At 43.6% G+C, this 27734-nt stretch overlaps 3 protein-coding genes across 5 annotated transcripts in view; 2 read left to right on the top strand and 1 right to left on the bottom strand.

Annotated features, from left to right (window-relative positions):
• Positions 1 to 3332: 3332 nt before the first annotated feature.
• Positions 3333 to 4981, top strand: LOC311327214 (uncharacterized protein). The gene is made up of 7 exons (XM_084460249.1): positions 3333 to 3418; positions 3548 to 3664; positions 3774 to 3845; positions 3959 to 4185; positions 4278 to 4437; positions 4526 to 4620; positions 4723 to 4981. Exons 1-7 carry the CDS (start codon positions 3370 to 3372, stop codon positions 4846 to 4848), a joined length of 846 nt encoding a protein of 281 aa, XP_084316375.1. The 5' UTR covers positions 3333 to 3369; the 3' UTR covers positions 4849 to 4981.
• An 18911-nt stretch (positions 4982 to 23892) lies between these two features.
• Positions 23893 to 25299, bottom strand: rln3b (relaxin 3b; the record flags this gene model as incomplete). Its single annotated transcript, XM_084460370.1, has 2 exons — positions 23893 to 24161; positions 25125 to 25299. The coding sequence occupies 2 exons, from the start codon at positions 25297 to 25299 to the stop codon at positions 23893 to 23895; spliced, it is 444 nt and encodes a 147-aa protein (XP_084316496.1).
• Positions 25300 to 26800: 1501 nt separating this feature from the next.
• Positions 26801 to 27734, top strand: part of rfx1b (regulatory factor X, 1b (influences HLA class II expression)) — a 37905-nt gene continuing 36971 nt past the window's right edge. For 2 of the 3 annotated variants that reach the window (XM_084460339.1, XM_084460338.1), the window contains exons 1-2: positions 26801 to 26933; positions 27047 to 27097. In XM_084460339.1, coding sequence (XP_084316465.1) covers positions 27083 to 27097 — 15 coding nt within the window. In that variant the 5' untranslated portion in view covers positions 26801 to 26933; positions 27047 to 27082. The remainder of the gene's footprint in view (positions 26934 to 27046; positions 27098 to 27734) is intronic. The other variant, XM_084460340.1, reaches the window with a different exon arrangement.

Below are 27734 nucleotides of genomic sequence, written 5' to 3' on the forward strand. Positions count from 1 at the left end.
ATACAAAGCGTGACCTTTATTTTGAAAATTGAATTTCCATGAAAGAAAGCTACCGGAACCGGACATCAGTTTCGCGAGGAAAAGTTGGTTCCCACCACCACACTGCAGAAGACCCACTGTTAGCGTGTTCTAATTTTAAGCCGTGAAAATGTCCAAACGGCAGTTATTCAGAGATTTTGTCAACGAGCGAATAGCAGCGGCAGCTATGGAGATATGTGGGCAGTATGAAAAAACGCTTGCAATGTGCCAAGAAGAAATCTGTCGATCCAAGGAGAAAATCGCGCAACTGCAAAGAATGCTGTGTATTCAACCCGAGATCAAACTGCATCGAACAGGTTCTATATTTATACCTTCGTCTGCTGTGGTTAGAGTCACTGTTTAATGTTCTGAATTGAATCTACGCATTCATCTCTATAACATTTAGCTTGTAGCTAGCATCCAAGTTTGTACTTAACGGTATGTCAAGTTATCTTATTTAGCTAGATTAGGCTAGCGTTATGGCGGAAACAGCAATAAAATGTACATTATTTTCATCAAACCGTATTATGTAATCCGATGTCTAGTTTACTAATCAGAATTCTGCTATCTTAAATACTTTTCTTCATATGCCCATCTCAGACCTTTACCGTATTGTAGAACCTCTTTGTTTAGCGTCACAGTGTGTTCGCGGGAAAGTAGCCTACCCTACTAACACAGTACGTAAAACTGACGGGACACATTGGTGTAATTGTGGTAACTTTGCGACGTCACCAGCAGCGGACCTAGCTGACACCGAGCTGACACTTGCCTTTTCAGTCGCAAAATAACCAAAATAGCCGTCCTCAAGTACACTGTAAGGGAACGTAGCCGCCACTGCTGCTTAAATCCGTAACTACGATGTAATTAAATAACGTGACAATGTGGTTACATCGCAGTCCCAATCTGACTTTATTGGAAATGTGTCACAGTGGGTCAGAACATTTGTAAATTACTTAGGTTTTAAAATAAATTTTGAAGTCATACAGTTACAGAATTGTAATAATGAGGAGAAATCCTGCATGTCTGCTTTGTGTGTAATTTCTCATTTACAGTTAATATTAACACTAAAGATTTGCAGTCTAGGCCTAATAAAAATAATGATAAAAAATATGCCTATGAATAAAGTCCTAATTTTGCAACCTAAATGTGAGCAATGAACGCTGAGCAGTGAACGTAGAATGCAAGGCATTGGGCTACTTTCTTAGTGACACATTTGAAGAACTAGACAAACAAGTTACACACTCTGTGCCAGTAGGTGGCGGTATGCACATTAAAGTTGTTTGCGATCCGCCACTAAACCCAGCGAAGAAGAAGAACTAAACTTCCGCTCCGTTTGAGACAGAAATGATTGAGAAAGACCAACATGCTGTCTGTGTCGACAACACAGATCATGTAAGTATCTCAATTTCAATGTATACATACATACTATGTATTTTGGTATCGTCCCAGATAAAACACCAACGTTATGTGCAAGCTACCCTTTTGTAATGATTCTTTGTCTGCAGATGCTCTTTCCAATGTTAGCTAACTAGCTAGCCAGCTAACGTGATTAGCCTTTTTCTGTACATGGCTAGCTAAGTAGCCTACGTAAAATTACTCTCGCAATTATTGTTAAAACGTTCGCTTTTGTGTAATTGTAGCTTAAATTATAATGTTGGCTTGGCAACGTGAGAATATTTCAGTTGTGTACACTATAACTTTTATGAAGTGTTGTTGTGGGCCATTGTTTCCTAATTACAGGCTTGCGCGAGCTCCTGCACGTTCGTACTGTTTCATCGCTTGGAATAAAATGCGATAATTAGCTTACTCATTGATTTCGCATTAACCCACGACACCGTTAGTATGTGTTTGTTTTTAGGCATTCATTTTTCCGATTTTAACGTTAACAATACTAGAAGCCCCAACAACGGAGCTAGGCTAGCTAGCAGGATTTGTTATAGCAGCCATCTTGGCTTTTGGCACGTGGTCCTGTGGAGTGTGCATGTCAGCCAAGGAGAGGGTCACCCACCCACTTTCTCTCTCTCTCTCTCTCCCTCTCTCCCCTCCCATGCTCTCAGTTGCCACTGAGCAGAAGCAGGTGAGCGGGGCAGGAAGAGGCGCTAAGACGGGGACAGGCGTGGCCAGGGGCAGTCCTGGGACAGCACCACAGGCTCTGTGAGTCTTGTTCAGTTGAATGCCCTCATGAGTATTAACAGAAGAGCACCATATACATATGCACACATACACTCTAACATGTCGCTCTCTCCTCAGCTCAGCCCAATGGTCTCTGATGGTTCTGTCTGGCCAGCCCTTAGGTGGAGAAACACCTGATCATCAATATAGGCAGGCACACGTAAGTACAAATGCACATACGTTTCCATAGACGGGATAAACAAATGGGAATATTGATATTGAGTTAGCGGTAGACATGTGAGATTCATAAGACGCATCACTGACGCCAGTGACGCCACAATATCAGGGAAATTGAGCAATTGCTTCCCTGTAGTGCAAACTTGCAAGATTCGCTCAGTTATTAACCCTTCTTGCGTTTTTTGTTGTTGGTTTTCTCTCTCCTCCTTCCTCTCTGTGCAGTTCTCCTGTGTGCTGAGCCGCTATCCCATGTATTGCCACTGCTGACAGGGTAGAGCTCAGCCCCATGCAGAAGTGAGTGATGAGGAGAGGGAAGATCATTTTCCCGTTTTTTTTCCCTCCAGTTTTAGGAACCGTCTCAAAAATGTGTTCCCCACTTTTATGCCTTTAAATCAGGGTTGGAGTATTCCAGGTGTGTGGCCATGAACACCAGTAGAGGAGGGAACCAAGTGTCTCATTCTCTCTCCACAGTTGTGTGGTTGTAACCCCCCACTAGCTACATATTCATTCAATCTTTATTTAACCTCGTGAATCAATTGAGAGTAAGCTCTCATTTACAATGACGTATAATCACTCTATATTTGAACTTGTACTACAGGTGAGATAATCCTTTTTAATGGTCTCTCTCATTGCTGTGCAAGACTTGGGTGTTCTCCTGCTCTGAGTGCCCATTCTCCTATACCTCCCAGATCTACCTCCACAAGCACATCAAGAGGAGCCATGACAACCTCTGTCTCTGCTGAGGAACACACAGAGCATTATGAAGTAGCCAGTGCCTTGGCGAAGGTGTTTGAGCAGCAGTCATCAATGGATTAACTCCCAAGACACAAGGAAGAGACAGCGCAACACACGCTATGACTCCAGTGACGAAGGTAATATAATAAAGTGCATTCAACAGTCCCAAAAGAGTACTACTTGAGTTGACTAATCTGAGCTAATTTACCTCTACTATATGTTCCAGTGCCCAGGCAGCCGGTCGGCAGAACTCAGACCAGACCAGCTATGCCAGGTGCCAGAGCCGGAAGGCCTGCTCTGCCAGTTATCAATGCAGGTATCCATGCATGTTTGTGTTGGTGAAATGTCTATGCATATTTGCACACTTACAGTTAACTCAGGAATGTCTGAAGACTAATGTACTCAGTTCACTAATTCGCTCATCTCACATCTCACTACTCGGCAGTAGATGTTCATCGCCCGGGTCCTTTGAGCCAAGGCGCTGTGAGCCCAGGCCCTTCAGCCCTTCAGACGTCCAGGCACGAGCAGCATGCATCAGCGATTAGCACCCCGGCTAGACCAGGTCAGGGTCTGACATGTCTCATGTCGAGTTGATTCTTCCCCTTATGCCAGAATCACTACGCCGCCAGCACCATAGTTTCCTGCTCATCCCTTTATCCTCTGGTTTTCAGGTAGTTCTCTGATGCCATCGCCTGTGAGACCAACAGCTCCAGCAGGGTTGCCATCAAGCTCTGCAGATGCTGGTACGCTGAATTTTGTGAACTACTTCATGCTGCATGTAGGGATATACTTTGAGCTGAATATCCATTATGGGACCGTACAATTACTTATAGCCACATCTGTGTTTAATATCCAGACTTCCAGAGGATGATGTGTCAGCAGTTCTCCAGCATCATGCAGAGTCTGAGGGAGATGGCACAGACAATGATGAGGCTGGAGCAGAGACTGGAGCAGAGACTGTCCGGCGAGTCTGCAGACAGCTATCGGGGAGCAGTACTGGATGACCTGCACCCTGCTAAAACGGAGGAGGAGCTGCTGGTCTTGGAGGAGCAGCTGAAGGACAAGGATCATCAAAGGAAGATGGTGAGTAACTTCAAGGCAGAACTTTGTTCCTTATTTTTGCAGAGAAGTGTTAAGGAAATGTAAAAGTAAAGGATTGTCTTTATGTTTTGCAGACACGATATCTGAGTTCCATTGGCGGCAAAGATCTGCCAGATGTGGTCTGGCGGGTGCTGTCAGCCATTGCCATACACAGAGTGTGGTGTGTCTACAGCGTCCATGGGAAGAGGGGGAAGAAGCCTCTGAAGAATATGACCCTCTACAATGTCATATTACGTAAGGGATTGTTCATATTTTCGCAAAATAATACATTGTCTTTGCTTCATGCCATGTGCATTGAAACCATTCCCTTTTTGGTTAAAAGGTGCAGTTATGGCCTGTAAGCCAAGCACCACTGTGACGGAGGTGTCTGCCCAGCTGCAGGAGATGCTGAAACATGCCCCTGCTCGATGCAAAAAGGTATGTGATGTCAGGCAGTTAATTTTCTCGTATCCAGTGACATGGCACGCTTCCAATGAACGTATGCGACTTGCTTTTACAGCCATTTCATTATGTCCTTAGGCATCTGCTCCAGCCCAGCTGACCTCCCCAGCCCAGCCCCTGACCGCAGCTCCAGCCCTGACCACAGTGGAGTATTCAGATGAGGATGACCTCTTCTGCCCAGACCCTCGATTCAGATGTGGGTGACCCCCAGCCCGTCTCCCTAAACCTGCCTTTCCAGCCTGCCAGGATGGATGCCTTTTTTGTAAATAGTTTTTGTAAATTTTAACCTTTTTTGTGTGGGATACAACGGTCTGTTCCCGGTCTGCCTGCCACAGAATGCGCACTGTTTCATTTTTGTTTTTAGAACTTTTGCAATTGTCAGATAATGGGTTGCTAGCCAGAGCTTGTACATGCTTTTTTTTGCTTTTCTGGCTATGCGTAATGTGACAGACCGTAAACCTCATCCTTGTAAATATGTATAGCCTACTTATAATTTGTAATGTACTTTGTGTAATAAAATGTTCTAAACTGTTCAGTCTTATATTGGTTTGTATCATAATGCTTGCTGCTATATCCCCATATAGCATTAATTCGTTTTTGTACTGGTAAATGCTAAATATAGCCAGTGGTACTGCAAGTGCTAATATAGCCAGTGGTCAGGGTTTAGTAAGTAAGTGACCATATTTGCACCGTGCGAAAAAGACGTGCAGACCAAGTCATATAAATACCTGTAAATCTAGTGTCAGCCAGGTGAGTTTATGACGGAGGTTCCTGCCCACGTTTTTTGCACGCGGCCGCACCGTATTTGCACCGTGCGAAAAAGACGTGCAGGTCAAGTCATATAAATACCTGTTAATCTAGTGTCAGCCAAGTGAGTTTATGACGGAGGTTCCTGCCCACGTGATCACGTGCGTTCTTTGCACGCGGCCGCAACTTCGGAATGACGTGTCGTTCTAACGTAGCGGCTACTAATCGGCAGATCTCACGTTTCCGTAAATGGCCGCGTAACTTCCGCACGCGGCGCAGACGAATCGTCACCTATAGCGGCCGTATGTCGAACGTTTGCGCAACCTGCGTGTGTTAGTAGGGTAGGCCTACATGTTAAAGGAGAATGTTCTTTTTCGACAGCCTGGACCTTATTTACGGCATATTTTAAGTCGTTTGATTCACCGATATAACTTTGGTGTAATTCGGAGGCATGTAGAAGAATTTTAAAATCCAGTGCGAGCCAAGTATATCCATGTAATGGCGGCGGACGGGGCACTGAGAATGCAGGTGGGAGGTATAGGAGAATGGGCACTCAGAGCAGGAGAACACCCAAGTCTTGCACAACTCTAACATCACAGCTAGGAGAGCGAGTGAGAGAGACCATTAAAAAGGATTATCTCACCTGTAGTACAAGTTCAAATATAGAGTGATTATACGTCATTGTAAATGAGAGCTTACTCTCAATTGATTCACGAGGTTAAATAAAGATTGAATGAATATGTAGCTAGTGGGGGGTTACAACCACACAACTGTGGAGAGAGAATGAGACACTTGGTTCCCTCCTCTACTGGTGTTCATGGCCATGGCCACACACCTGGAATACTCCAACCCTGATTTAAAGGCATAAAAGTGGGGAACACATTCTTGAGACGGTTCCTAAAACTGGAGGGGAAAAAAACGGGAAAATGATCTTCCCTCTCCTCATCACTCACTTCTGCATGGGGCTGAGCTCTACCCTGTCAGCAGTGGCAATACATGGGATAGCGGCTCAGCACACAGGAGAACTGCACAGAGAGGAAGGAGGAGAGAGAAAACCAACAACAAAAAAGGCAAGAAGGGTTAATACAGTAACTGAGCGAATCTTGCAAGTTTGCACTACAGGGAAGCAATTGCTCAATTTCCCTGATATTGTGGCGTCACTGGCGTCAGTGATGCGTCTTATGAATCTCACATGTCTACCGCTAACATTAACTCAATATCAATATCCCCATTTGTTTATCCCGTCTATGGAAACGTATGTGCATTTGTACTTACGTGTGCCTGCCTTTATTGATGATCAGCTGTTTCTCCACCTAAGGGCTGGCCAGACAGAACCATCAGAGACCATTGGGCTGAGCTGAGGAGAGAGCGACATGTTAGAGTGTATGTGTGCATATGTATATGGTGCTCTTCTGTTAATACTCATGAGGGCATTCAACTGAACAAGACTCACAGAGCCTGTGGTGCTGTCCCAGGACTGCCCCTGGCCACGCCTGTCCCCGTCTTAGCGCCTCTTCCTGTCCCGCTCACCTGCTTCTTGCTCAGTTCAAACAAGAACTGGGAGGTTGGCAACAGAGCATGGGAGGGGAGAGAGGGAGAGAGAGAGAGAGTGGGTGGGTGACCCTCTCGTAGGCTGACATGCACACTCCACAGGACCACGTGATTTCTGACACGTTTAGAGGAACAGGGCAACATGTCTACCACCGTTCACACTCAGTAATTAAATAGATTTTGCAAGACACTATATTAGTAGTCCACATCATGAGTACCTATTATGCAAAATTTGGATTTGTATGTGAGTGAAAACGTAGTACACAATTCTTTACCCGTTTGACAGAATGAGCAACCATTTCAACAGTTAAGAGTAACATGAAATCCACCAAGATGGCTGCTGTAACCAAATGAGCCAAGATGGCTGCTATAACAAATCCTGCTAGCTAGCCTAGCTCCGTTGTTGGGGCTTCTAGTATTCTGTTAACGTTAACTTCGGAAAAATGAATGCCTAAAAACAAACACATACTAACGGTGTCGTGGGTTAATGCGAAATCAATGAGTAAGCTAATTATCGCATTTTATTCCAAGCGATGAAACAGTACGAACGTGCAGGAGCTCGCGCGAGCCTGCTAGACTTGAGAAGACTCCACCATTGCCCGTAATTAGGAAACAATGGCCCACGACAACACTTCATAAAAGTTATAGTGTACACAACTGAAATATTCTCACGTTGCCAAGCCAACATTATAATTTAAGCTACAATTACACAAAAGCTAAAGTTATAACAATAATTGCGAGAGTAATTTTACGTAGGCTACTTAGCTAGCCATGATGTACAGAAAAAGGCTAATCACGTTAGCTGGCTAGCTAGTTAGCTAACATTGGAAAGAGAGCATCTGCATATAGATAATCATTACAAAAGGGTAGCTTGCACATAACGTTGGTGTTTTATCTGGGACGATACCAAAATACATAGTATGTATGTATACATACTAATGTATACATTGAAATTGAGATACTTACAGGATCTGTGTTGTCGCGGGGACAAAGACAGCGTGTTGGCCTTTCTCAATCGTTTCTGTTTCAAACGGAGCGGAAGTTTCACCCGTCCTCGTTCTTCTTCTTCGCTGGGTTTAGTGGCGGATCGCAAACAACTTTAATGTGCATAGAGCCACCTACTGGCACAGAGTGTGTAACTTGTTTGTCTAGTTCTTCAATTGTGTCACCTAAGAAAGTAGCCCAATGCCTTGCATTCTACGTTCACTGCTCAGCGTTCATTGCTCACATTTAGGTTGCAAAATTAGGAGTTTATTCATAGGCATATTTTTTATCATTATTTTTATTAGGCCTAGACTGCAAATCTTTAGTGTTAATATTAACTGTAAATGAGAAATTACACACAAAACAGACATGCAGGATTTCTCCTCATTATTACAATTCTGTAACTGTATGACTTCAAAATTTATTTTAAAACCTAAGTAATTTACAAATGTTCTGACCCACTGTGACACATTTCCAATAAAGTCAGATTGGGACTGTGATGTAACCACATTGTCACGTTATTTAATTATATCGTAGTTACGGATTTAAGCAGCAGTGGCGGCTACGTTCCCTTACAGTGTCCTTGAGGATGGCTATTTTGGTTATTTTGCGACTGAAAAGGCAAGTGTCAGCTAGGTGTCAGCTAGGTCCGCTGCTGGTACCGTCGCAAAGTTCCCACAATTACACCAATGTGTCCCGTCAGTTTTACGTACTGTGTTAGTAGGGTGTTCGCGGGAAAGTAGCCTAGGCCTACATGTTAAAGGAGAATATTATTTTTCGACAGCCTGGACCTTACGGCATATTATAAGTCGTTTGATTCACCGAGATAACTTTGGTGTAATTCGGAGGCCTGTAGAAGAAATTTAAAATCCAGCGCGAGCCAAGTATATCCATGTAATGGCGGCGGACGGGGCACTGAGAATGCAGCTTCTAAAAAAAAATATTTTCTGCCGCGAAACGGTTGTTTTCATCAATCTTTTTTTATGAATCGCTAGTTGTGCTTCCCTAAAGCGAGGGCTTGTTGTGGTTTTCAAATATGTGGTCTTTAGCCTCTGTAATCCCCCCCAAGTGTGTATCTCTGCAGGCCCGGAGACTTCGAGGGGGCGGGTCAACTGTCAATCAATTTCTACTTTGGCCAATCAGAGGCTGACAATCGTCTTGTCAATCAAAAACTAATTTCGCCTGAAACGGTTGCAAATATAACTTTTTATTTGGCGAATCGCCTTTTTCTTAGGAGAAGGGGCGTGGTGGAAATGACGCTAGCTAGTTAGCTAGCTATTTACATGACTTTGTTTGCTAGTTACGTAGCTAGCTAAGCTAATTAATAACATAGCTATCTATCTACATTGACTTTGTTTGCTAGTTAGCTTGCTAGTTACGTAGGCCTAATGCAATTTGTTATGGAGTTAGATTGACTGGATTACATGACTGTGTGTGAGAGAGATTCTATTTTTAATGCAAATCATGTAGTTTAGACTTAATCCATCAACCTCCCTGATAAAAGCCTTACCAAGACTCCCCTTGGTATTCTCTTAGTAGGCCTATGATCAATTTAATGGAGGCTTGTGGGTAGAGGCTAGCAATGGTCTACACTAGCCCAGGGGCAGGGGAGCATCACTACTGATCCATAGCCAGGACTGGGATGTCCTCAGTGGAGGTCCCAGGTCAGCCTAGCCTACAATCACTAGCCAGGACCTTGAGACACAGAAAGGCAGCCTCAAACTTACCTGTGAATCCTCTGTATACATTGGTGTATTTTCTGCTATGCACTGTATGTACACACACATAAACACGCATCAGTCCACATCCGGCTTAGGCCTGGACCTGATGCTCTTAGCCTTTCTTGCCCTGAAAATGTAATTTAATGTAATTTATTGCTCTATAAATGTTCTTAGCCGTTAGACAAATATATTCCAGGACCTTGCTCCAGGTTGCCTGTTTTAATATCTGTGTTGCTTTTATGGCTCTGTGTGCTACTAACCCTGTTCTGCCTTCCCTCTCCCTAGTTCCTCTCTCTCTCCCTCCCATCTACCCACCTCCCTTGTTCTCTGTAAAGCGCATTGTGTTGCCTCTGGATATGAAATGCGCTATACAAATAAAGCTTTGATTGATTGATCATGTTAAGATTGGCAGTGTACCACCATCATCACCTCTTTCTTTTTTATCTTGTCCTCAACAGTTCGCTTTCCAAAGCTGAGCTTTGTTTGATGAAATATTTTCATCTTCTCCCTCTCTCTTTCTCCCTCTCTCTCTCTCTCTGTCAGTGAAGAAAGCAAACACATGGTCAATTGTTATGTGAATAACGGCCTCTGCTATAGTTGCAATGGAAAAGAGGGGACTTCATTTCAACATGAATTTCAACCATTTACATTGACGATTTATCAGTCACAGACATGCAACGTGGCAGCTGTTGACTTCAGTGTGATTTGCACTGTTCCTGAAGTACTGTCTGTTTGATTTGCAAAGTCAGAGGCACTTCATATTTAACGGTGCCCACCCACATCCATTGTATGACCTAAACGGTGGTAGAGCAATTATCACACTTTCTCAAAAGTGCTAGTTTTGTCAACGTTTTGATCTGAACCATTGTATATGATCATAAGTAACCTTAAAACAGGGCTAAACATGCATTTTCCATTTACTACTCCTTTAACTTACCATGGAAAATGTCCTCTTTGCCACCCTATCCTTAAGTTTAACTTCCTTTTCTCCCCAGATGTCCAGCATCTCTCTCTCCCAGAACACCCACCGATTAAAGAGGAACAGGAGCTGTGGACCAGTCAGGGGAAAGAGCAGCTTCAAGGGCTGCAGTCCGATACTACAGACTCCATATTCACTTCTCCCAGAGTGAAAACCTACTGTGATCCGAAGGACTTGTCTCAACTCCCACCTCTTGACCAAACCCCAACTGTGGAGAACAGAGAAAGAGACTCTTTACCCACTTACACAACTGAGAAACAGATCAAAGCAGAGTCTGATGAGGAGGACTATAGAGCACCAGGACCAGCCTTGCAGCCCCCCTTTGTAACACCAGACTTTCCTACAGCTCAGAATTTAGAAGAGGAGGAGAGAGAAAGACTGCTGCCTGAACTACCGGACTGCTGCCTTAGTTCTCTGCCTACCAGAGTGTTGAAATCACCTAATAAATCAAGGAGGACACGGGCTGGGTATTCTAGATCTATTCCCAGGCCTTGTTCCAGCCCTGGCCCCTCTCCCAGGACCAAGACCTGGACCAGGCCTATTCCCAGTTCCCCCTCTAGCACTGAGGATGAAGATGTTTCTTCTGGGTTGGCTGAGAGCAAGACAGCAGAGAAACCATTTCGGTGTGATGACTGTGGAAACGTTTTTAGTAAATATCATACTTTAGTTAATCATAGAAGAATCCACACAGGAGAGAAACCGTATCGATGTAAGCAATGTGGCAAAGCTTTTAGGCAAAAGAGTAGTTATGATAGACATAAAAAAATCCACACAGGGGAAAAACCATATAAATGTGAGCAATGTGAAAAAGCGTTTGATTATAACACAAATTTAGTGTTCCATAGATTAGTCCACACAGGAGAGAAACCATATCACTGTGAGGAATGTGACATGTCCTTTAGGCAAAGGGGTCATTTTAATAGACATAGAAGAAACCACACAGGAGAGAAACCATATTATTGCCCGGAATGTGACAAAGCTTTTAGTCAGAAGTATCATTTAGAGAGACATAGAAGATACCACACAGGAGTGAAACCATATCAGTGTGGGGAATGTGAAAAAACCTTTTCTCACAAGCCAAATTTAATGTCCCATATAAAAACCCACACTGGAGAGAAACCATACCAGTGTGGGGAATGCGACAAATCTTATATTCAAAAAAATAGTTTGATAGTTCATAGAAGAGTCCACACAGGAGAGAAACCATATCAGTGCCCGGAATGTACCAAAGCCTTTAGGGACAAGGGTGGTTTGGTTAAACATAGAAGAGTCCACACAGGAGAGAAACTATATCAGTGTGAGGAATGTGAACGTAGTTTTAGTACAAGTAGTAATTTGGCCACCCACAGAAGACTCCACACACGAGAGAAACCATATCAGTGTGAGGAATGTGAACGTGGTTTCAACACTAAGAGTCATTTGGCTTCCCACAGAAGTATCCACACTGGAGAGAAACCATATCAGTGTGAGGAATGTGAACGTAGTTTTAGTACAAGTAGTAATTTGGCCTCCCACAGAAGAATCCACACACGAGAGAAACCATATCAGTGTGAGGAATGTGAACGTGGTTTCAACACTAAGAGTCATTTGGCTTCCCACAGAGGTATCCACACTGGAGAGAAACCATATCAGTGTGGGGAATGTGAAAAAGCCTTTGATCACCAGAGAGATTTGATGAACCATATAAAAACCCACACTGCAGAGGAACTATACCAGTGTGAGGAATGCGACAAATCTTACCTTCAAAAAAATAGTTTGATGGTTCATAGAAGAGTCCACACAGGAGAGAAACCATATCAGTGCCAGGAATGTGCCAAAGCTTTTAGGGACAGGGGTGGTTTGGTTAAACATAGAAGAGTCCACACAGGAGAGAAACCATATCAGTGTGAGGAATGTGAACGTAGTTTTAGTACAAGTAGTAATTTGGCCTCCCACAGAAGAATCCACACGAGAGAAACCATATCAGTGTGAGGAATGTGAACGTGGTTTCAGTACTAAGAGTAATTTGGCCTCCCGCAGAAGTATCCACACTGGAGAGAAACCATATCAGTGTGTGGAATGTGACAAAGCTTTTAGTCACAAAAGTTCTCTAATGTACCATAGAATAATGCACAAAAAAGGGAAATGATATCGGTGCAAGAAATATGACTTAATTGAGTGTAGATTAGTTTGCCAGTAAAGTATCTACAAGAGAAAGAAAAGGTATCAGTGCCAGCAACGTGGCAAAGCTTTTGGTCAATGACACAGATGAATTAGCCATTTCAGGAGCTGTAAACGAGTAGAACAGTATTGTTGCAAAGTATAGAATAGTTGAGGTTTTAGTGATGGTGGTGGTTAAGTTGCTGTTCAGTGGAAATGGCCTGCTATCCCACAGACCTCAGAGTTGACGTCCAGAAACATAATGCTTGTAGATGTAGTACAAGATGTCTGTGTTCTTTCTCTGTATTCATGTTAAATGGATATTCTGGAATTTTTGAACTAGGGCCTCATTTTCGACTTTCGGTTTAAAGGACCTATATTTCTGTCGCTCGTGCTCACACTTTGTTGACATTGACAAGCGCTGGCTCCAGGCTGGCTCTAGCCAGATCTGAGTGTTACTCCGCCTGCTGACTCACAGACAGGAATATAAATTCCACGAACCAGAACAGATTACACGATAGTTTGAATGCAAAACGGATGGTATATAGACACAAAAGAATCCCTGAGAGACTTTACTCATATTTAATTAGTTTTTGGGTGCGTTTTGGGTGTTTGGTCTTAATTGTGTTGTACTAGCATTAGCCACCAGTGGAAATTGGAACAATCCAAAGCAATCTACAGCATGGAATTAACTGAAAATGATCTTCATCAGTCAAAAACACCATAGGTAAATCGAAAATAAGGCCCTAGTTCAAAAATTCCAGAATATACCTTGAATAAAGATAGTTTTGGAAATCTATGGCATATCTTCAAATGTATTTGCGGGAGGAACCTTGATCAGATAGCAGAACACAGTAAAACAGGATACTACTTCCTTTTGAGACTATTTAGCATGATTTCCTGTGCTCTAACCACATTGGAGCTATAAATCTATATTAATTATATTGTGTGCTTAACCTTTTTTACCTCATTTTATTCACCCTTGTGGAAGGTATGTTTTGTACTTGTTTCATTTTTACTATTTGGCGAATAAATCCATCAGCCTACATTTACCTACCAGTACCAGATTCTCCTCATTACTCTTATCCTTCTCAATATGTATACAATAATACATTTTATTTATACAGCACTTAACATTTGTAAACAAATCTCAAAGTACTAGAGAAAAACACAAGACCAAAAACAAGACAATAAAAACAAGCTAAAAAGGAAGGTTTTTAGTGCTGTTTTAAAGGCACCAACAGTCTGTGGTGCTCTCAGATGGTCAGGGAGAGTATTTCAGAGACGAGGAGCGTCTGAGTGGAAGCGATTCCCCATCGAGCTGAGCCTGGTGGATGCACTGATGATTTAGTAGGGAGATTTTGTATTCAATCCTAGAAGAGACGGGAAGCCATTGTAGCGAATGAAGGACGGGAGTAATATATTGGTGTTGATGCAAGTTGACTCACACATGCTTATTCTATATGGCATGGGGTAGCCCCTGACTAGCCCATCACTATCTTGGTTGGTCTATTAAACCGCAGGCATCACATCAGTTAAGAGTAGCCCTCTAACAACACGTACATGTTTTCACGTTTGGAAATGCATGGAAGTGAATGAACCGCTCCGTATTGCACCTGGGTGGGATGAGCCTCTGGCTGAAAGTGCTCCCCATCTGCCACAGCTCGCCATGGAGGGGATGGGAGGGGTTGTCTAGGATAGACTTAAGTTTGTCCCTCATCCTCTGCCATAAACTCCAGGCTGTCCAGTTGTTGCCCCACGATGGAGCCAGGCCTCCTGACCAGCTTGTTCAGCTTGTTTGTCTCCCCTGACATGGTGCTGCCTCCCCAGCAGGCCACAGCAAAGAACAGTGTGCTGGCGACCACAGACTGGTAGAACATCCTCAGTAGCCTGCTACACACATCGAAGGACCTGAGCCTCCTAAGGAAGAACAATCTGCGCTGTCCTTTCCTGTAGACGGCCTCAGTGTTGTCAGTCCAGTCCAGTTTGTTGTTCACATGGACCTCCAGGAACTTCTCCACCTCCTCACCCTTGATGGTGATGAGGCTTGGAGGCCTCCTGCTCCTACTGAAGTCCGCCACCAGTTCAAGACCATCGGTTAAGACCAGGATAGCGGAGCACAGCAGCAACATACACACTCAAGATCAACACAGGTCATTGGCCTTGCACTTCCCACAGCAGGCACAGCATAGCATCTCTTCTTTGAGGTGCATACAGTGCATCCGGAAAGTACTCACACCCCTTCACTTTTTCTGAGCTTTCTCTGCTGCTGCTCCCAGGCTCTGGTATTCCCTCCCGCCTTCCATCCGTGGAAACAGAGAATTTCATAGCAAAAGTGAGACTTATAAGAAACCTCTAAATGCAGATGGTGTTTCTATGGCCATTACACTGTGCAATCTACATTTATTTCATAATGATGAGTTAAAGCAAAAAATGTGTCTAACATTTAAAGAAATAGGACAAAAATGTCAAAAATTGCCTAAAGAAATGTTTATTCTGTATTAGTACTTTGTGGATAGAATAAGTCATAAAATCATAGAGTATTTGATGGTGTCAGTGGTTACCTTTTAATTTGACAGATGTTTGTTAGTCCGACCCCCTAATTAATGCTTATCTGGAGTACATATTCGTGTTGCAGGTAATCGGAACATGTCTTTTTATAGCAAAATTTCTATTGGAATGAAAGTTATGCTTACAGTAAAGCCAAAAACCAATGTATTCTTATGTAGGCCTACATATCAAGTGACCCCTATTCTGAAAAATGCCCAGAGGTCACTAGGTGGAATGTGTTAAGATATAGAATGATTGTCACTGTCAAATAAGGAAAAAATACAAAGCGTGACCTTTATTTTGAAAATTGAATTTCCATGAAAGAAAGCTACCGGAACCGGACATCAGTTTCGCGAGGAGAAGTTGGTTCCCACCACCACACTGCAGAAGACCCACTGTTAGCGTGTTCTAATTTTAAGCCGTGAAAATGTCCAAACGGCAGTTATTCAGAGATTTTGTCAACGAGCGAATAGCAGCGGCAGCTATGGAGATATGTGGGCAGTATGAAAAAACGCTTGCAATGTGCCAAGAAGAAATCTGTCGATCCAAGGAGAAAATCGCGCAACTGCAAAGAATGCTGTGTATTCAACCCGAGATCAAACTGCATCGAACAGGTTCTATATTTATACCTTCGTCTGCTGTGGTTAGAGTCACTGTTTAATGTTCTGAATTGAATCTACGCATTCATCTCTATAACATTATCCAGCATCCAAGTTTGTACTTAACGGTATGTCAAGTTATCTTATTTAGCTAGATTAGGCTAGCGTTATGGCGGAAACAGCAATAAAATGTACATTATTTTCATCAAACCGTATTATGTAATCCGATGTCTAGTTTACTAATCAGAATTCTGCCATCTTAAATACTTTTCTTCATATGCCCATTTCAGACCTTTAGCTTATTGTAGAACCTCTTTGTTTAGCGTCACAGTGTGTTCGCGGGAAAGTAGCCTAGGCCTACATGTTAAAGGCATGGAGGTATAATATAACTGGAGACGGCATTGAAAATGGCTGCCTATTCATTTCAATGAAAGTTGCTCACCGGCGCATGAAGCCATTTGACGTAATGGCCAAAGCTCGGTATTGCAAGTCACGTGACGGCATGCGGCCCAAGACCCTTCCCATGGTTTGTGGATTATGATAGATAGGGCTAGAAAAGGAAAACATTTCTGGGTATCATTCAGCATCAGAGACCAATCTAATCAAGATAAACTTTTAATTCAATTGTTTTTTTTTGTTTTTGAAGCCACCAATATCACCTGTATCGAGCCCATTTGAAACATGTGCTGTGCACGAGCCTCGGGGACGCTGGTCGCGCGTTCGTGAGTCCTGCGAACTCGGGAAAGCACGTCACCATAGGAAGACCCGCCCTACTCTGCCCTGATTGAATAGTTTTAAGGAAGTCATGCAATGACGTCGGCTAACATTTGCTATGCTTTTAGCAATGAAGCTGCTATGATCATGCTAATCATAGATATGAACGTATGTCTATGATGCAAATGATCATGACGTGGTTACTTTAGGACATCGTTGGAAAAGATCTAGAGGGTAAGTGGGTCAATGTTGAATAACTTAGCTAACATTATCTAATGTTACATTTCTTTATATTAACGTCAACTATATTGATAGGTTAGGGAGCTATGCTAACGGTAGCTAATGCTAACGGCTTAGGGTTAACTTTAGTTAACGTTAGTTAATGCTAACGTTACGTTAAGAGGTTTCAGATGTATTTCAATTTTAACATAATGAAATGTTGAGCATGCTCAATGTGACATTGTTCATACATTGATTACAGTCTGTAATCTTGTCTGGCGTTATTTAGCTATAGTGGGCTGATGCTTGCTGCTGCTACTATAGCATTTGCCACATTATACATCAAATTAATCAAGCATGGTTAGTGTTATTACCTGAAGGCATTATTACCATTGCAAGTAAGCATGCCATGTAAGCATGGCATTAGCTACCGTTAGCATAGCTACCGTTAGCATAGCTACCTAGCCTATCAATATAGTTGACGTTAATATAAAGAAATGTAACATTATATAATGTTAGCTAAGTTATTCAACATTTACCCACTTACCCTCTAGATCTTTTCCAACGATGTCCTAAAGTAACCATGTCATGATCATTTGCATCATAGACATACGTTCATATCTATGATTAGCATGATCATAGCAGCTTCATTGCTAAAAGCATAGCAAATGTTAGCCGACGTCATTACATATGACTTCCTATCCAATCAGAGGCAGAGTAGGGCGGGTCTTCCTATGGTGACGGGTTTTCCGCCGAGTTCGCAGGACTCTTGAACGCGCGCCCAGCGTCCCGAGGCTCGTTCACAGCACATGTTTCAAATGGGCTCTATACAGGTATTGGTGGCTTCAAAAACAAAAAAAAACCATTGAATTAAAAGTTTATATTGATTAGATTGGTCTCTGATGCTGAATGATACCCAGAAAAATTTAGTTTTCCTTTTCTAGCCCTATCTATCATAATCCACAAACCATGGGAAATAAGGGTCTTGGGCCGCATGCCGTCACGTGACTTGCAATACCGAGCTTGGCCTGAAAGCCCATGGTGGCTTCAATGCGCCAAGCTGATCCTGGGGGCTTGATTAAAGGAGAATGTTCTTTTTCGACAGCCTGGACCTTATTAACGGCATATTTTAAGTCGTTTGATTCACCGATATAACTTTGGTGTAATTCGGAGGCATGTAGAAGAATTTTAAAATCCAGTGCGAGCCAGTATATCCATGTAATGGCGGCGGACGGGGCACTGAGAATGCAGCTTCTAAAAAAAATATTTTCTGCCACGAAACGGTTGTTTTCATCAATCTGTTTTCATGAATCGCTAGTTGTGCTTCCCTAAAGCGAGGGCTTGTTGTGGTCTTCAAATATGTGGTCTTTAGCCTCTGTAATCCCCCCCAAGTGTTTATCTCTCCCAAGTATGTATCTCTGCAGGCCGGGAGACTTCGAGGGGGCGAGTCAACTGTCAATCAATTTCTACTTTGGCCAATCAGAGGCTGACAATCGTCTTGTCAATCAAAAACTAATTTCGCCTGAAACGGTTGCCAATATCACTTTTTATTTGGCGAATCGCCTTTCTCTTAGGAGAAGGGGCGTGGTGGAAATGACGCTAGCTAGTTAGCTAGCTATTTACATGACTTCGTTTGCTAGTTACGTAGCTAGCTAAGCTAATTAATAACATAGCTATCTATCTACATTGACTTCGTTTGCTAGTTAGCTTGCTAGTTACGTAGGCCTAATCCAATTTGTTATGGAGTTAGATTGACTGGATTACATGACTGTGTGTGAGAGAGATTCTATTTTTAATGCAAATCATGTAGTTTAGACTTAATCCATCAACCTCCCTGATAAAAGCCTTACCAAGACTCCCCTTGGTATTCTCTTAGTAGGCCTATGATCAATTTAATGGAGGCTTGTGGGTAGAGGCTAGCAATGGTCTACACTAGCCCAGGGGCAGGGGAGCATCACTACTGATCCATAGCCAGGACTGGGATGTCCTCAGTGGAGGTCCCAGGTCAGCCTAGCCTACAATCACTAGCCAGGACCTTGAGACACAGAAAGGCAGCCTCAAACTTACCTGTGAATCCTCTGTATACATTGGTGTATTTTCTGCTATGCACTGTATGTACACACACATACACACAGACACGCATCAGTCCACATCCGGCTTAGGCCTGGACCTTAGCCTTTCTTGCCCTGAAAATGTAATTTAATGTAATTTATTGCTCTATAAATGTTCTTAGCCGTAAGAAAAATATATTCCAGGAGCTTGCTCCAGGTTGCCCGTTTTAATATCTGTGTTGCTTTTATGGCTCTGTGTGCTACTAACCCTGTTCTGCCTTCCCTCTCCCTAGTTCCTCTCTCTCTCCCTCCCATCTACCCACCTCCCTTGTTCTCTGTAAAGCGCATTGTGTTGCCTCTGGATATGAAATGCGCTATACAAATAAAGCTTTGTTTGATTGATCATGTTAAGATTGGCAGTGTACCACCATCATCACCTCTTTCTTTTTTATCTTGTCCTCAACAGTTCGCTTTCCAAAGCTGAGCTTTGTTTGATGAAATATTTTCATCTTCTCCCTCTCTCTTTCTCCCTCTCTCTCTCTCTCTGTCAGTGAAGAAAGCAAACACATGGTCAATTGTTATGTGAAAAACGGCCTCTGCTATAGTTGCAATGGAAAAGAGGGGACTTCATTTCAACATGAATTTCAACCATTTACATTGACGATTTATCAGTCACAGACATGCAACGTGGCAGCTGTTGACTTCAGTGTGATTTGCACTGTTCCTGAAGTACTGTCTGTTTGATTTGCAAAGTCAGAGGCACTTCATATTTAACGGTGCCCACCCACATCCATTGTATGACCTAAACGGTGGTAGAGCAATTATCACACTTTCTCAAAAGTGCTAGTTTTGTCAACGTTTTGATCTGAACCATTGTATATGATCATAAGTAACCTTAAAACAGGGCTAAACATGCATTTTCCATTTACTACTCCTATAACTTACCATGGAAAATGTCCTCTTTGCAACCCTATCCTTAAGTTTAACTTCCTTTTCTCCCCAGATGTCCAGCATCTCTCTCTCCCAGAACACCCACCGATTAAAGAGGAACAGGAGCTGTGGACCAGTCAGGGGAAAGAGCAGCTTCAAGGGCTGCAGTCCGATACTAAAGACTCCATATTCACTTCTCCCAGAGTGAAAACCTACTGTGATCCGAAGGACTTGTCTCAACTCCCACCTCTTGACCAAACTCCAACTGTGGAGAACAGAGAAAGAGACTCTTTACCCACCAACACAACTGAGAAACAGATCAAAGCAGAGTCTGATGAGGAGGACTATGGAGCACCAGGACCAGCCTTGCAGTCCCCCTTTGTAACACCAGACTTTCCTACAGCTCAGAATTTAAATGAGAAGGAGAGAGAAAGACTGCTGCCTGAACTACCGGACAGCTGCCTTAGTTCTCTGCCTACCAGAGTGTTGAAATCACCTAATAAATCAAGGAGGACACGGGCTGGGTATTCTAGATCTATTCCCAGGCCTTGTTCCAGCCCTGGCCCCTCTCCCAGGACCAAGACCTGCCCCAGCCCCTGGACCAGGCCTATTCCCAGTTCCCCCTCTAGCACTGAGGATGAAGATGTTTCTTCTGGGTTGGCTGAGAGCAAGACAGCAGAGAAACCATATCAGTGTGAGGAATGTGAACGTGGTTTCAGTACTAAGAGTAATTTGGCCTCCCACAGAAGAATCCACACAGGAGAGAAACCGTATCGATGTAAGCAATGTGGCAAAGCTTTTAGTCAAAAGAGTAGTTATGATAGACATAAAAAAATCCACACAGGGGAAAAACCATATAAATGTGAGCAATGTGAAAAAGCGTTTGTTAATAACACAAATTTAGTGTTCCATAGATTAGTCCACACAGGAGAGAAACCATATCACTGTGAGGAATGTGACATGTCCTTTAGGCAAAGGGGTCATTTTAATAGACATAGAAGAAACCACACAGGAGAGAAACCATACTATTGCCCGGAATGTGACAAAGCTTTTAGTCAGAAGTATCATTTAGAGATACATAGAAGACACCACACAGGAGTGAAACCATATCAGTGTGGGGAATGTAAAAAAACCTTTTCTCACAACCAAAATTTAATGTCCCATATAAAAACCCACACTGGAGAGAAACCATACCAGTGTGAGGAATGCGACAAATCTTATATTCAAAAAAATAGTTTGATAGTTCATAGAAGAGTCCACACAGGAGAGAAACCATATCAGTGCCAGGAATGTACCAAAGCCTATAGGGACAAGGGTGGTTTGGTTAAACATAGAAGAGTCCACACAGGAGAGAAACTATATCAGTGTGAGGAATGTGAACGTAGTTTTAGTACAAGTAGTAATTTGGCCTCCCACAGAAGAATCCACACTGGAGAGAAACCATATCAGTGTGTGGAATGTGACAAAGCTTTTAGTCACAAAAGTTCTCTAATGTACCATAGAATAATGCACAAAAAAGGGAAATGATATCGGTGCAAGAAATATGACTTAATTGAGTGTAGATTAGTTTGCCAGTAAAGTATCTACAAGAGAAAGAAAAGGTATCAGTGCCAGCAACGTGGCAACGCTTTTTGTCAATGACACGGATGAATTAGCCATTTCAGGAGCTGTAAACGAGTAGAACAGTATTGTTGCAAAGTATAGAATAGTTGAGGTTTTAGTGATGGTGGTGGTTAAGTTGCTGTTCAGTGGAAATGGCCTGCTATCCCACAGACCTCAGAGTGGACGTCCAGAAACATAATGCTTGTAGATGTAGTACAAGATGTCTGTTCTTTCTCTGTATTCATGTTAAATGGATATTCTGGAATTTTTGAACTAGGGCCTCATTTTCGACTTTCGGTTTGGGGACCTATATTTCTGTCGCTCGTGCTCACACTTTGTTGACATTGACAAGCGCTGGCTCCAGGCTAGATCTGAGTGTTACTCCACCTGCTGACTCACAGACAGGAATATGAATTCCACGAACCAGAACAGATTACACGATAGTTTGAATTCAAAACGGATGGTAAATAGACAAAAGAATCCCTGAGAGACTTTACTCATATTTAATTAGTTTTGGGGTGTTTTTTGGACAGGCTAACATGACTTAATTGTGTTGCACTAGCATCAGCCACCAGTGGAAATAGGAACGATCCAAAGCTATCTACAGCATGGAATTAACTGAAAATGATGTCCATCAGTCAAAAACACCATAGGTAAGTCGAAAATGAGGCCCTAGTTAAAAAATTCCAGAATGTACCTTTAATAAAGATAGTTTTATAAATCTATGGCATATCTTCAAATGTATTTGCGGGAGGAACCTTGATCAGATGGCAGAACACAGTAAAACAGGATACTTCTTTATTATGAGACTATTTAGCATGATTTCCTGTGCTCTAACCACATTGTCATTAAGAGCTATAAACCTATATTAATTATATTGTGTGCTTAACCTTTTTTACGTCATTTTATTCACCCTTGTGGAAGGTATGTTTTGTACTTGTTTCATTTTCACTATTTGGCTAAATAAATCCATCAGCCTACATTTACCTACCAGTACCAGATTCTCCTCATTACTCTTATCCTTCTCAATATGTATACAATAATACATTTTATTTATAAAGCACTTAACATTTGTAAACAAATCTCAAAGTTCTAGAGAAAAACACAAGACCAAAAACAAGCTAAAAAGGAAGGTTTTTTGCTATGCACTGTATGTATATCAAGTAATGTACAGAAGCTGGTTACCCTGAAACAGGCTTGTTCTGTTCTGACATCTGTGTTGCTTCAATGGCTCAGCGTGCTACTAACCGTTTTCTGCCTCCCCTAGTGCCTCTCTCTCTCTCTCTCCTACCTTCTAACCAGGTCCAGTGGATGCCCCACTGTCGCCCGCAGACCACCCTGGAGATTTCTGATTCTGAAGATTACGAAAAAGTCAAAGAAGCCATTTTAGCTAAATATGAAATTACAGCCGACACTTACAGAAAAAGATTTTGCTCACTGGACATTAACTCGGGGGGGGGGGGATACCCATGAGAGCTTTATGTTCGTCTGAAGTACCTGTTTAACAAATGGGTCAAGCCAAATACCTCCTCCGTGAAAGACATTTCTGAACTTTTGATTCTGGAACAGTTTTTACGGATGGCGGACCCAGAGCTTGAGGTCTGGATTCGTGACCATGACCCAAAGTCAGCAGAAGAGGCTGCACGTCTTGCAGATGTCTTCCTGTCAGCCAGAACCGGGAGCAAAAGAGCCACTATCAGCCGTGACGGTCACTTCACCGGACGCAGTAAGGCCAATTATCTATCACAGTATCATCAGAAGAATAAAGCTGCAAATTAATCCTATGTTTTCTTGAATCCACTGCTTCATTTACACAAAAGAGAGATATGTCATTGGTTTACTTTGCACTTGTGTCTATGTGAGGAGAAGGTCTCAAGTAAGCATTTTATTGTACATGGCACCTGTATCTTGTAGGCCTACTATGACAGATAAACCACTTTGAACCTGAAGTCTTGAGTCAGATTTACCCATTTTTCCCCCACCAGGTGGCGCCAGAAACAGAGGGATAGACATGTCACCTGGAGGACCAGGAGTGCCAGCACCAAAATGAAGTGACATCATCACCCGTTTCAAAACCCAACTTTATTGAAGAATCGACACACCTACTCGTGAATATTGACCACATTGGAACACAGATTGTCCTAATATCCTGGTCTTTATACTACGTTATAACAACTTTATCTTTTTAAGACACACACACAGCTGTACATTCCTGGATGATTCTAGACACATGATGAGAGAGAGAAGGATGGAGAGAACGTGGAGGAGGAGAGGCGGTCTGAGGGAAGTAGAGCAGAGAGAGGAACAACGGAGAGGGTAGGGCAAGGAAGAGCGGATGAAGAGAGGAAAACGGACGGATGAGGGGAGAGATAAAGGGCTCGGCAACGGAGGGATGGAGGGAGCAGAGGCAGCTTCCAGTGGAGGGAGGGATGAGGATGATGATGAGTGGGAGGAGCTATAGTTCAACAGAGAGAGCTGATCTCTCCTTTGCTGCAGCCCCACTTGCAGCAGGCGTTGGACAGGCCCACCACCACGTCCCGCCCCTTCCTGTCCGCGCTGCGCAGCGCCCCCAGCACGTCCTCCGACACGGGCGAGCGAGACATGCGGACGAGGGCGGCGGACGGACCCCCGGCCGGTTCCTCCGGTCCTGGGCGCCACTCGCCGGAGGGAGGGAGGAAGTTGGAGCTCCAGGGGTCTGAGGCCTCGCCGTCCACGTCGAAGGGAAGGTCACCTGGAGGAGAGATGTACAGTAACGCGATGATGACGTCACTGTGAAAAGACACGTACAGTAGTACCAGTGTGGACAGATGGTGTACAGCACGTTAATGCACTTTGTCTGAGCATACACACACACACTCACTCACACACACACACACACACACATATACTGTACTTGGTCAGTCACACACACCCCCCCCCCCCCCCCACACACACACACACACACACACACACACACATACTGTACTTGGTCAGTCACACACAAACACACACAGGCATGCACACCCACACAGGCACACACACGCGCGCACACACACACATATTTGGTCAGTCACACACACACACACACACCCCCCCCCACACACACACACACACACATACTGTACTTGGTCGGTCACACACACACATACTGTACTTGGTCAGTCACACGCACACACACACATACTTGGTCAGTCACACACAAACACACACAGGCATGCACACCCGCACAGGCACACACACACGCGCGCACACACACACACACATATTTGGTCAGTCACACACACACACAGGCGTGCACATCCACACAGACACACACACACACACACATATTTGGTCAGTCACACAGACACACAGGTGTGCACGCCCACACAGACACACACACACACACATATTTGGTCAGTCACACTAACACACAGGTGTGCACGCCCACACAGACGCTCACACACACACACACACACACACATATTTGGTCAGTCACACTAACACACAGGTGTGCACGCCCACACAGACGCTCACACACACACACACACACACACACACACACATACTTGGTCAGTCACACACAAACACACACAGGCATGCACACCCACACAGGCACACACACACGCGCACACACACACACATAGTTGGTCAGTCACACACACACACAGGTGTGCACGCCCACACAGACACACACACAGTCACACACGCCCCCCCCTGCCCCCTCCCGTCTTACCGTCGTCCCCCGCCGCCCTCCGCCATCGAGAGCCTCCGCAGGTGAAGATGACGGCGCGGATGAACTCGCGGCCGCACAGCTTCACGCCGTAGACGGAGGGGCGTCCCTCGCTGGCCCGTGCTGGGCCCGCCAGCGCCACCAGCAGGCCGACCGTCAGAACCGCAGCCTTCCACATGACAGGAGCCGGCAACAGATGGAGAAAGAGAGAGAGAGAGAGGGGGGGGTGAAAGAGGAGTACGACTGGAACCTTGAACGTGATAGTTTTGTTGTTAGTGGTTCGTTGAGCCTCCTTGACTCGTCGGAGGGGGCTGTTTCCCGGTTTCCTCTCGCCAAGGGTCCTCCACCCCCTTATATACTCCAATCAGTATGTCCCTCTCTCCTGCTCACTCCCCCACACTCACCCCTTAACCCCCCCCCCCCCCCCGCTGCCTCCCCCCAACACACACACACACACGCGCCGCCTAACAAAGGGCCCAGGGAGATAAGGCCTTGGACCTTTAAAACAACAATGCACTCATGAGGTGTCGTGACAAAACACGCCTCCCAGATAATGTGGTCTGCATGGAAGTGATGTCAGAGACGGAGACCTCTGATCTAATCGGCCCCTGGCGACCTTCTGTTGACCTTTCTGCCTCCCGACCGTCCATCTCCATCCCATCCCACAAGTGTGTGTGTGTGTGTGCGCGCCTACGTCCAAGTCATTATCACACACACGCAGTCACGCACAAACGCACAAACATGCGTCAAGATCATAAGCAACCTGCCTTGAAAGTGACCTACAAGACGATAGTTTTATAATGCGTTTTGAAACAATGCTGTGCATTGATAGACTGGGAAAGTTACAGACTGTGGGGCTCATTTGAATTTCCTGTACCTCAAGTGAAAAATGAAATTCATTTTTTAATTTTTATTTCAGACAGTACTGCTCTGTAATAATCAATGTGTGTCACATTTCCATGATGGAAGTGATGAAAAGCTAATCAGTTTATTCATTTTTGACAAATTATGTTCCTATCACAATGCGAGTAAGCTTAAAGGAGTAGTGAAGGGAAAATGGATGTTTAGCCCCGTTTTAAGGTTACTTATGATCATATACAATGGTTCAGATCAAAACGTTGACAAAACTAGCACTTTTGAGAAAGTCTGATAATTGCTCTACCACCGTTTTGGTCATACAATGGATGTGGATGGGCACCTTCTTGAAATTTGAAATCTTTCAAAAACATGTTAAACTCGATTTCAAAGACAAGAAGCTCACCGAGGTGTTAGTTGGCGTTCTGACATAATTTGCCATAAAGTAAGATTCTCGTTCATCTGGAAAGGCTTTTTTAAATATTTAGCATAGAACTATTTAGTTGCAGCACATGCGTGTGTAAACGTCCGCAAACTAGGTAGCCTAGCAACATAAACAATAACAATAGCTTGTTTTTGAAAGATTTTTCAAGATCCACTTCCATTGTATGACCAAAACGGTGGTAGAGCAATTATCAGACTTTCTCAAAAGTGCTCGTTTTGTCAACGTTTTGATCTGAACCATTGTATATGATCATAAGTAACCTTACAACAGGGCTAAACATGCATTTCCCCTTTACTACTCCTTTAAGTTGACGGCCCTCCCAAATTAACCAATCAGAATGTTTGGAGGAGGGCGGGGCAACGACGGTGGGGTAGCAACAGTTGCCCCGGTGAGAAGTCACGGTAGTCCTGGCGACAAGAACCAAGCAACCAGGATCAACAACAACAACAATCCGAAACACTAAAGAAAAAGTTTTACTACAAAACTGCAGAAAATTCCTGGAGAACTTTTCGGTGAATAAGCTTCTTAAATTAATCGTATTGTTTTGTTAGAGAACATTATGTGGATACCCGTAATGTTTTATGTCTTAGTTTGTTGTTTGTTTGTTGTTTATTTGTTGTTCTAGCTACCGAGGTTGCTGCCCGTCCTTCTCACAACGCGGATGGTTGTTATGGAGGTGAAATCTGTGATAGTACAAAATGGCGGGTGTTGTAATATGAGAATCGTTAACTTTGTTAAAGATGGGTGTAGATCGTTTAACGTGTCAAATTGAGAAAGATATCAAACTTTAAAGGATATTGAGTTGCGTACTAAAGCTGCCGATCTGATATGAAACACGATCGATCTACTGTAACTAACGTTACTTCTAACTAACGCTACACATTGATATCCTAGTTTTGCAACGAAGTTGTAAACTAGGCAACTATACCCACACAAACGGTAGCTTAATGTTATAATGTCTAAAACGTTAGCTTCAGTCATTGGAAAACGATGTTTCGAAGCTGTCACTGTTTTGTGATAGATACGTGTCTGCTATTGGAGTGTAACTGGTCAGACAGCCCGTGGTGGTCATTTCTGCTGTCTGCCACGGTGACAGGGTGATAGGAAGTCTAGGGAGAGCTGGTTTACCAGCTACAACCAGAGAACAGTATAGGGACTATGAGAAACAAGCTTGTCCCATGTCAGAACTTGACTGCATACCAGACAAAAACATGAGAGAGAGAGAACGTTAAGTGAGTGTGTAGTAGTGTAGTACATACACAGTAATATATAGTATACAGTGTGTATAGAGCCCACCGATGCATTATTTTTCT

Source organism: Borostomias antarcticus (genome assembly GCF_949987555.1).
Source record: "Borostomias antarcticus genome assembly, chromosome: 31".
Taxonomy (NCBI): domain Eukaryota; kingdom Metazoa; phylum Chordata; class Actinopteri; order Stomiiformes; family Stomiidae; genus Borostomias; species Borostomias antarcticus.

Coding starts and splice junctions, on each gene's coding strand:
- LOC311327214 (XM_084460249.1), top strand. CDS start 3,370: ATGCCAGGTGCCAGAGCCGGAAGGCCTGCTCTGCCAGTTATCAATGCA. Junction 4,186..4,277: donor AGGATCATCAAAGGAAGATG/GTGAGTAACTTC, acceptor TATGTTTTGCAG/ACACGATATCTGAGTTCCAT. Junction 4,438..4,525: donor CCTCTACAATGTCATATTAC/GTAAGGGATTGT, acceptor TTTGGTTAAAAG/GTGCAGTTATGGCCTGTAAG.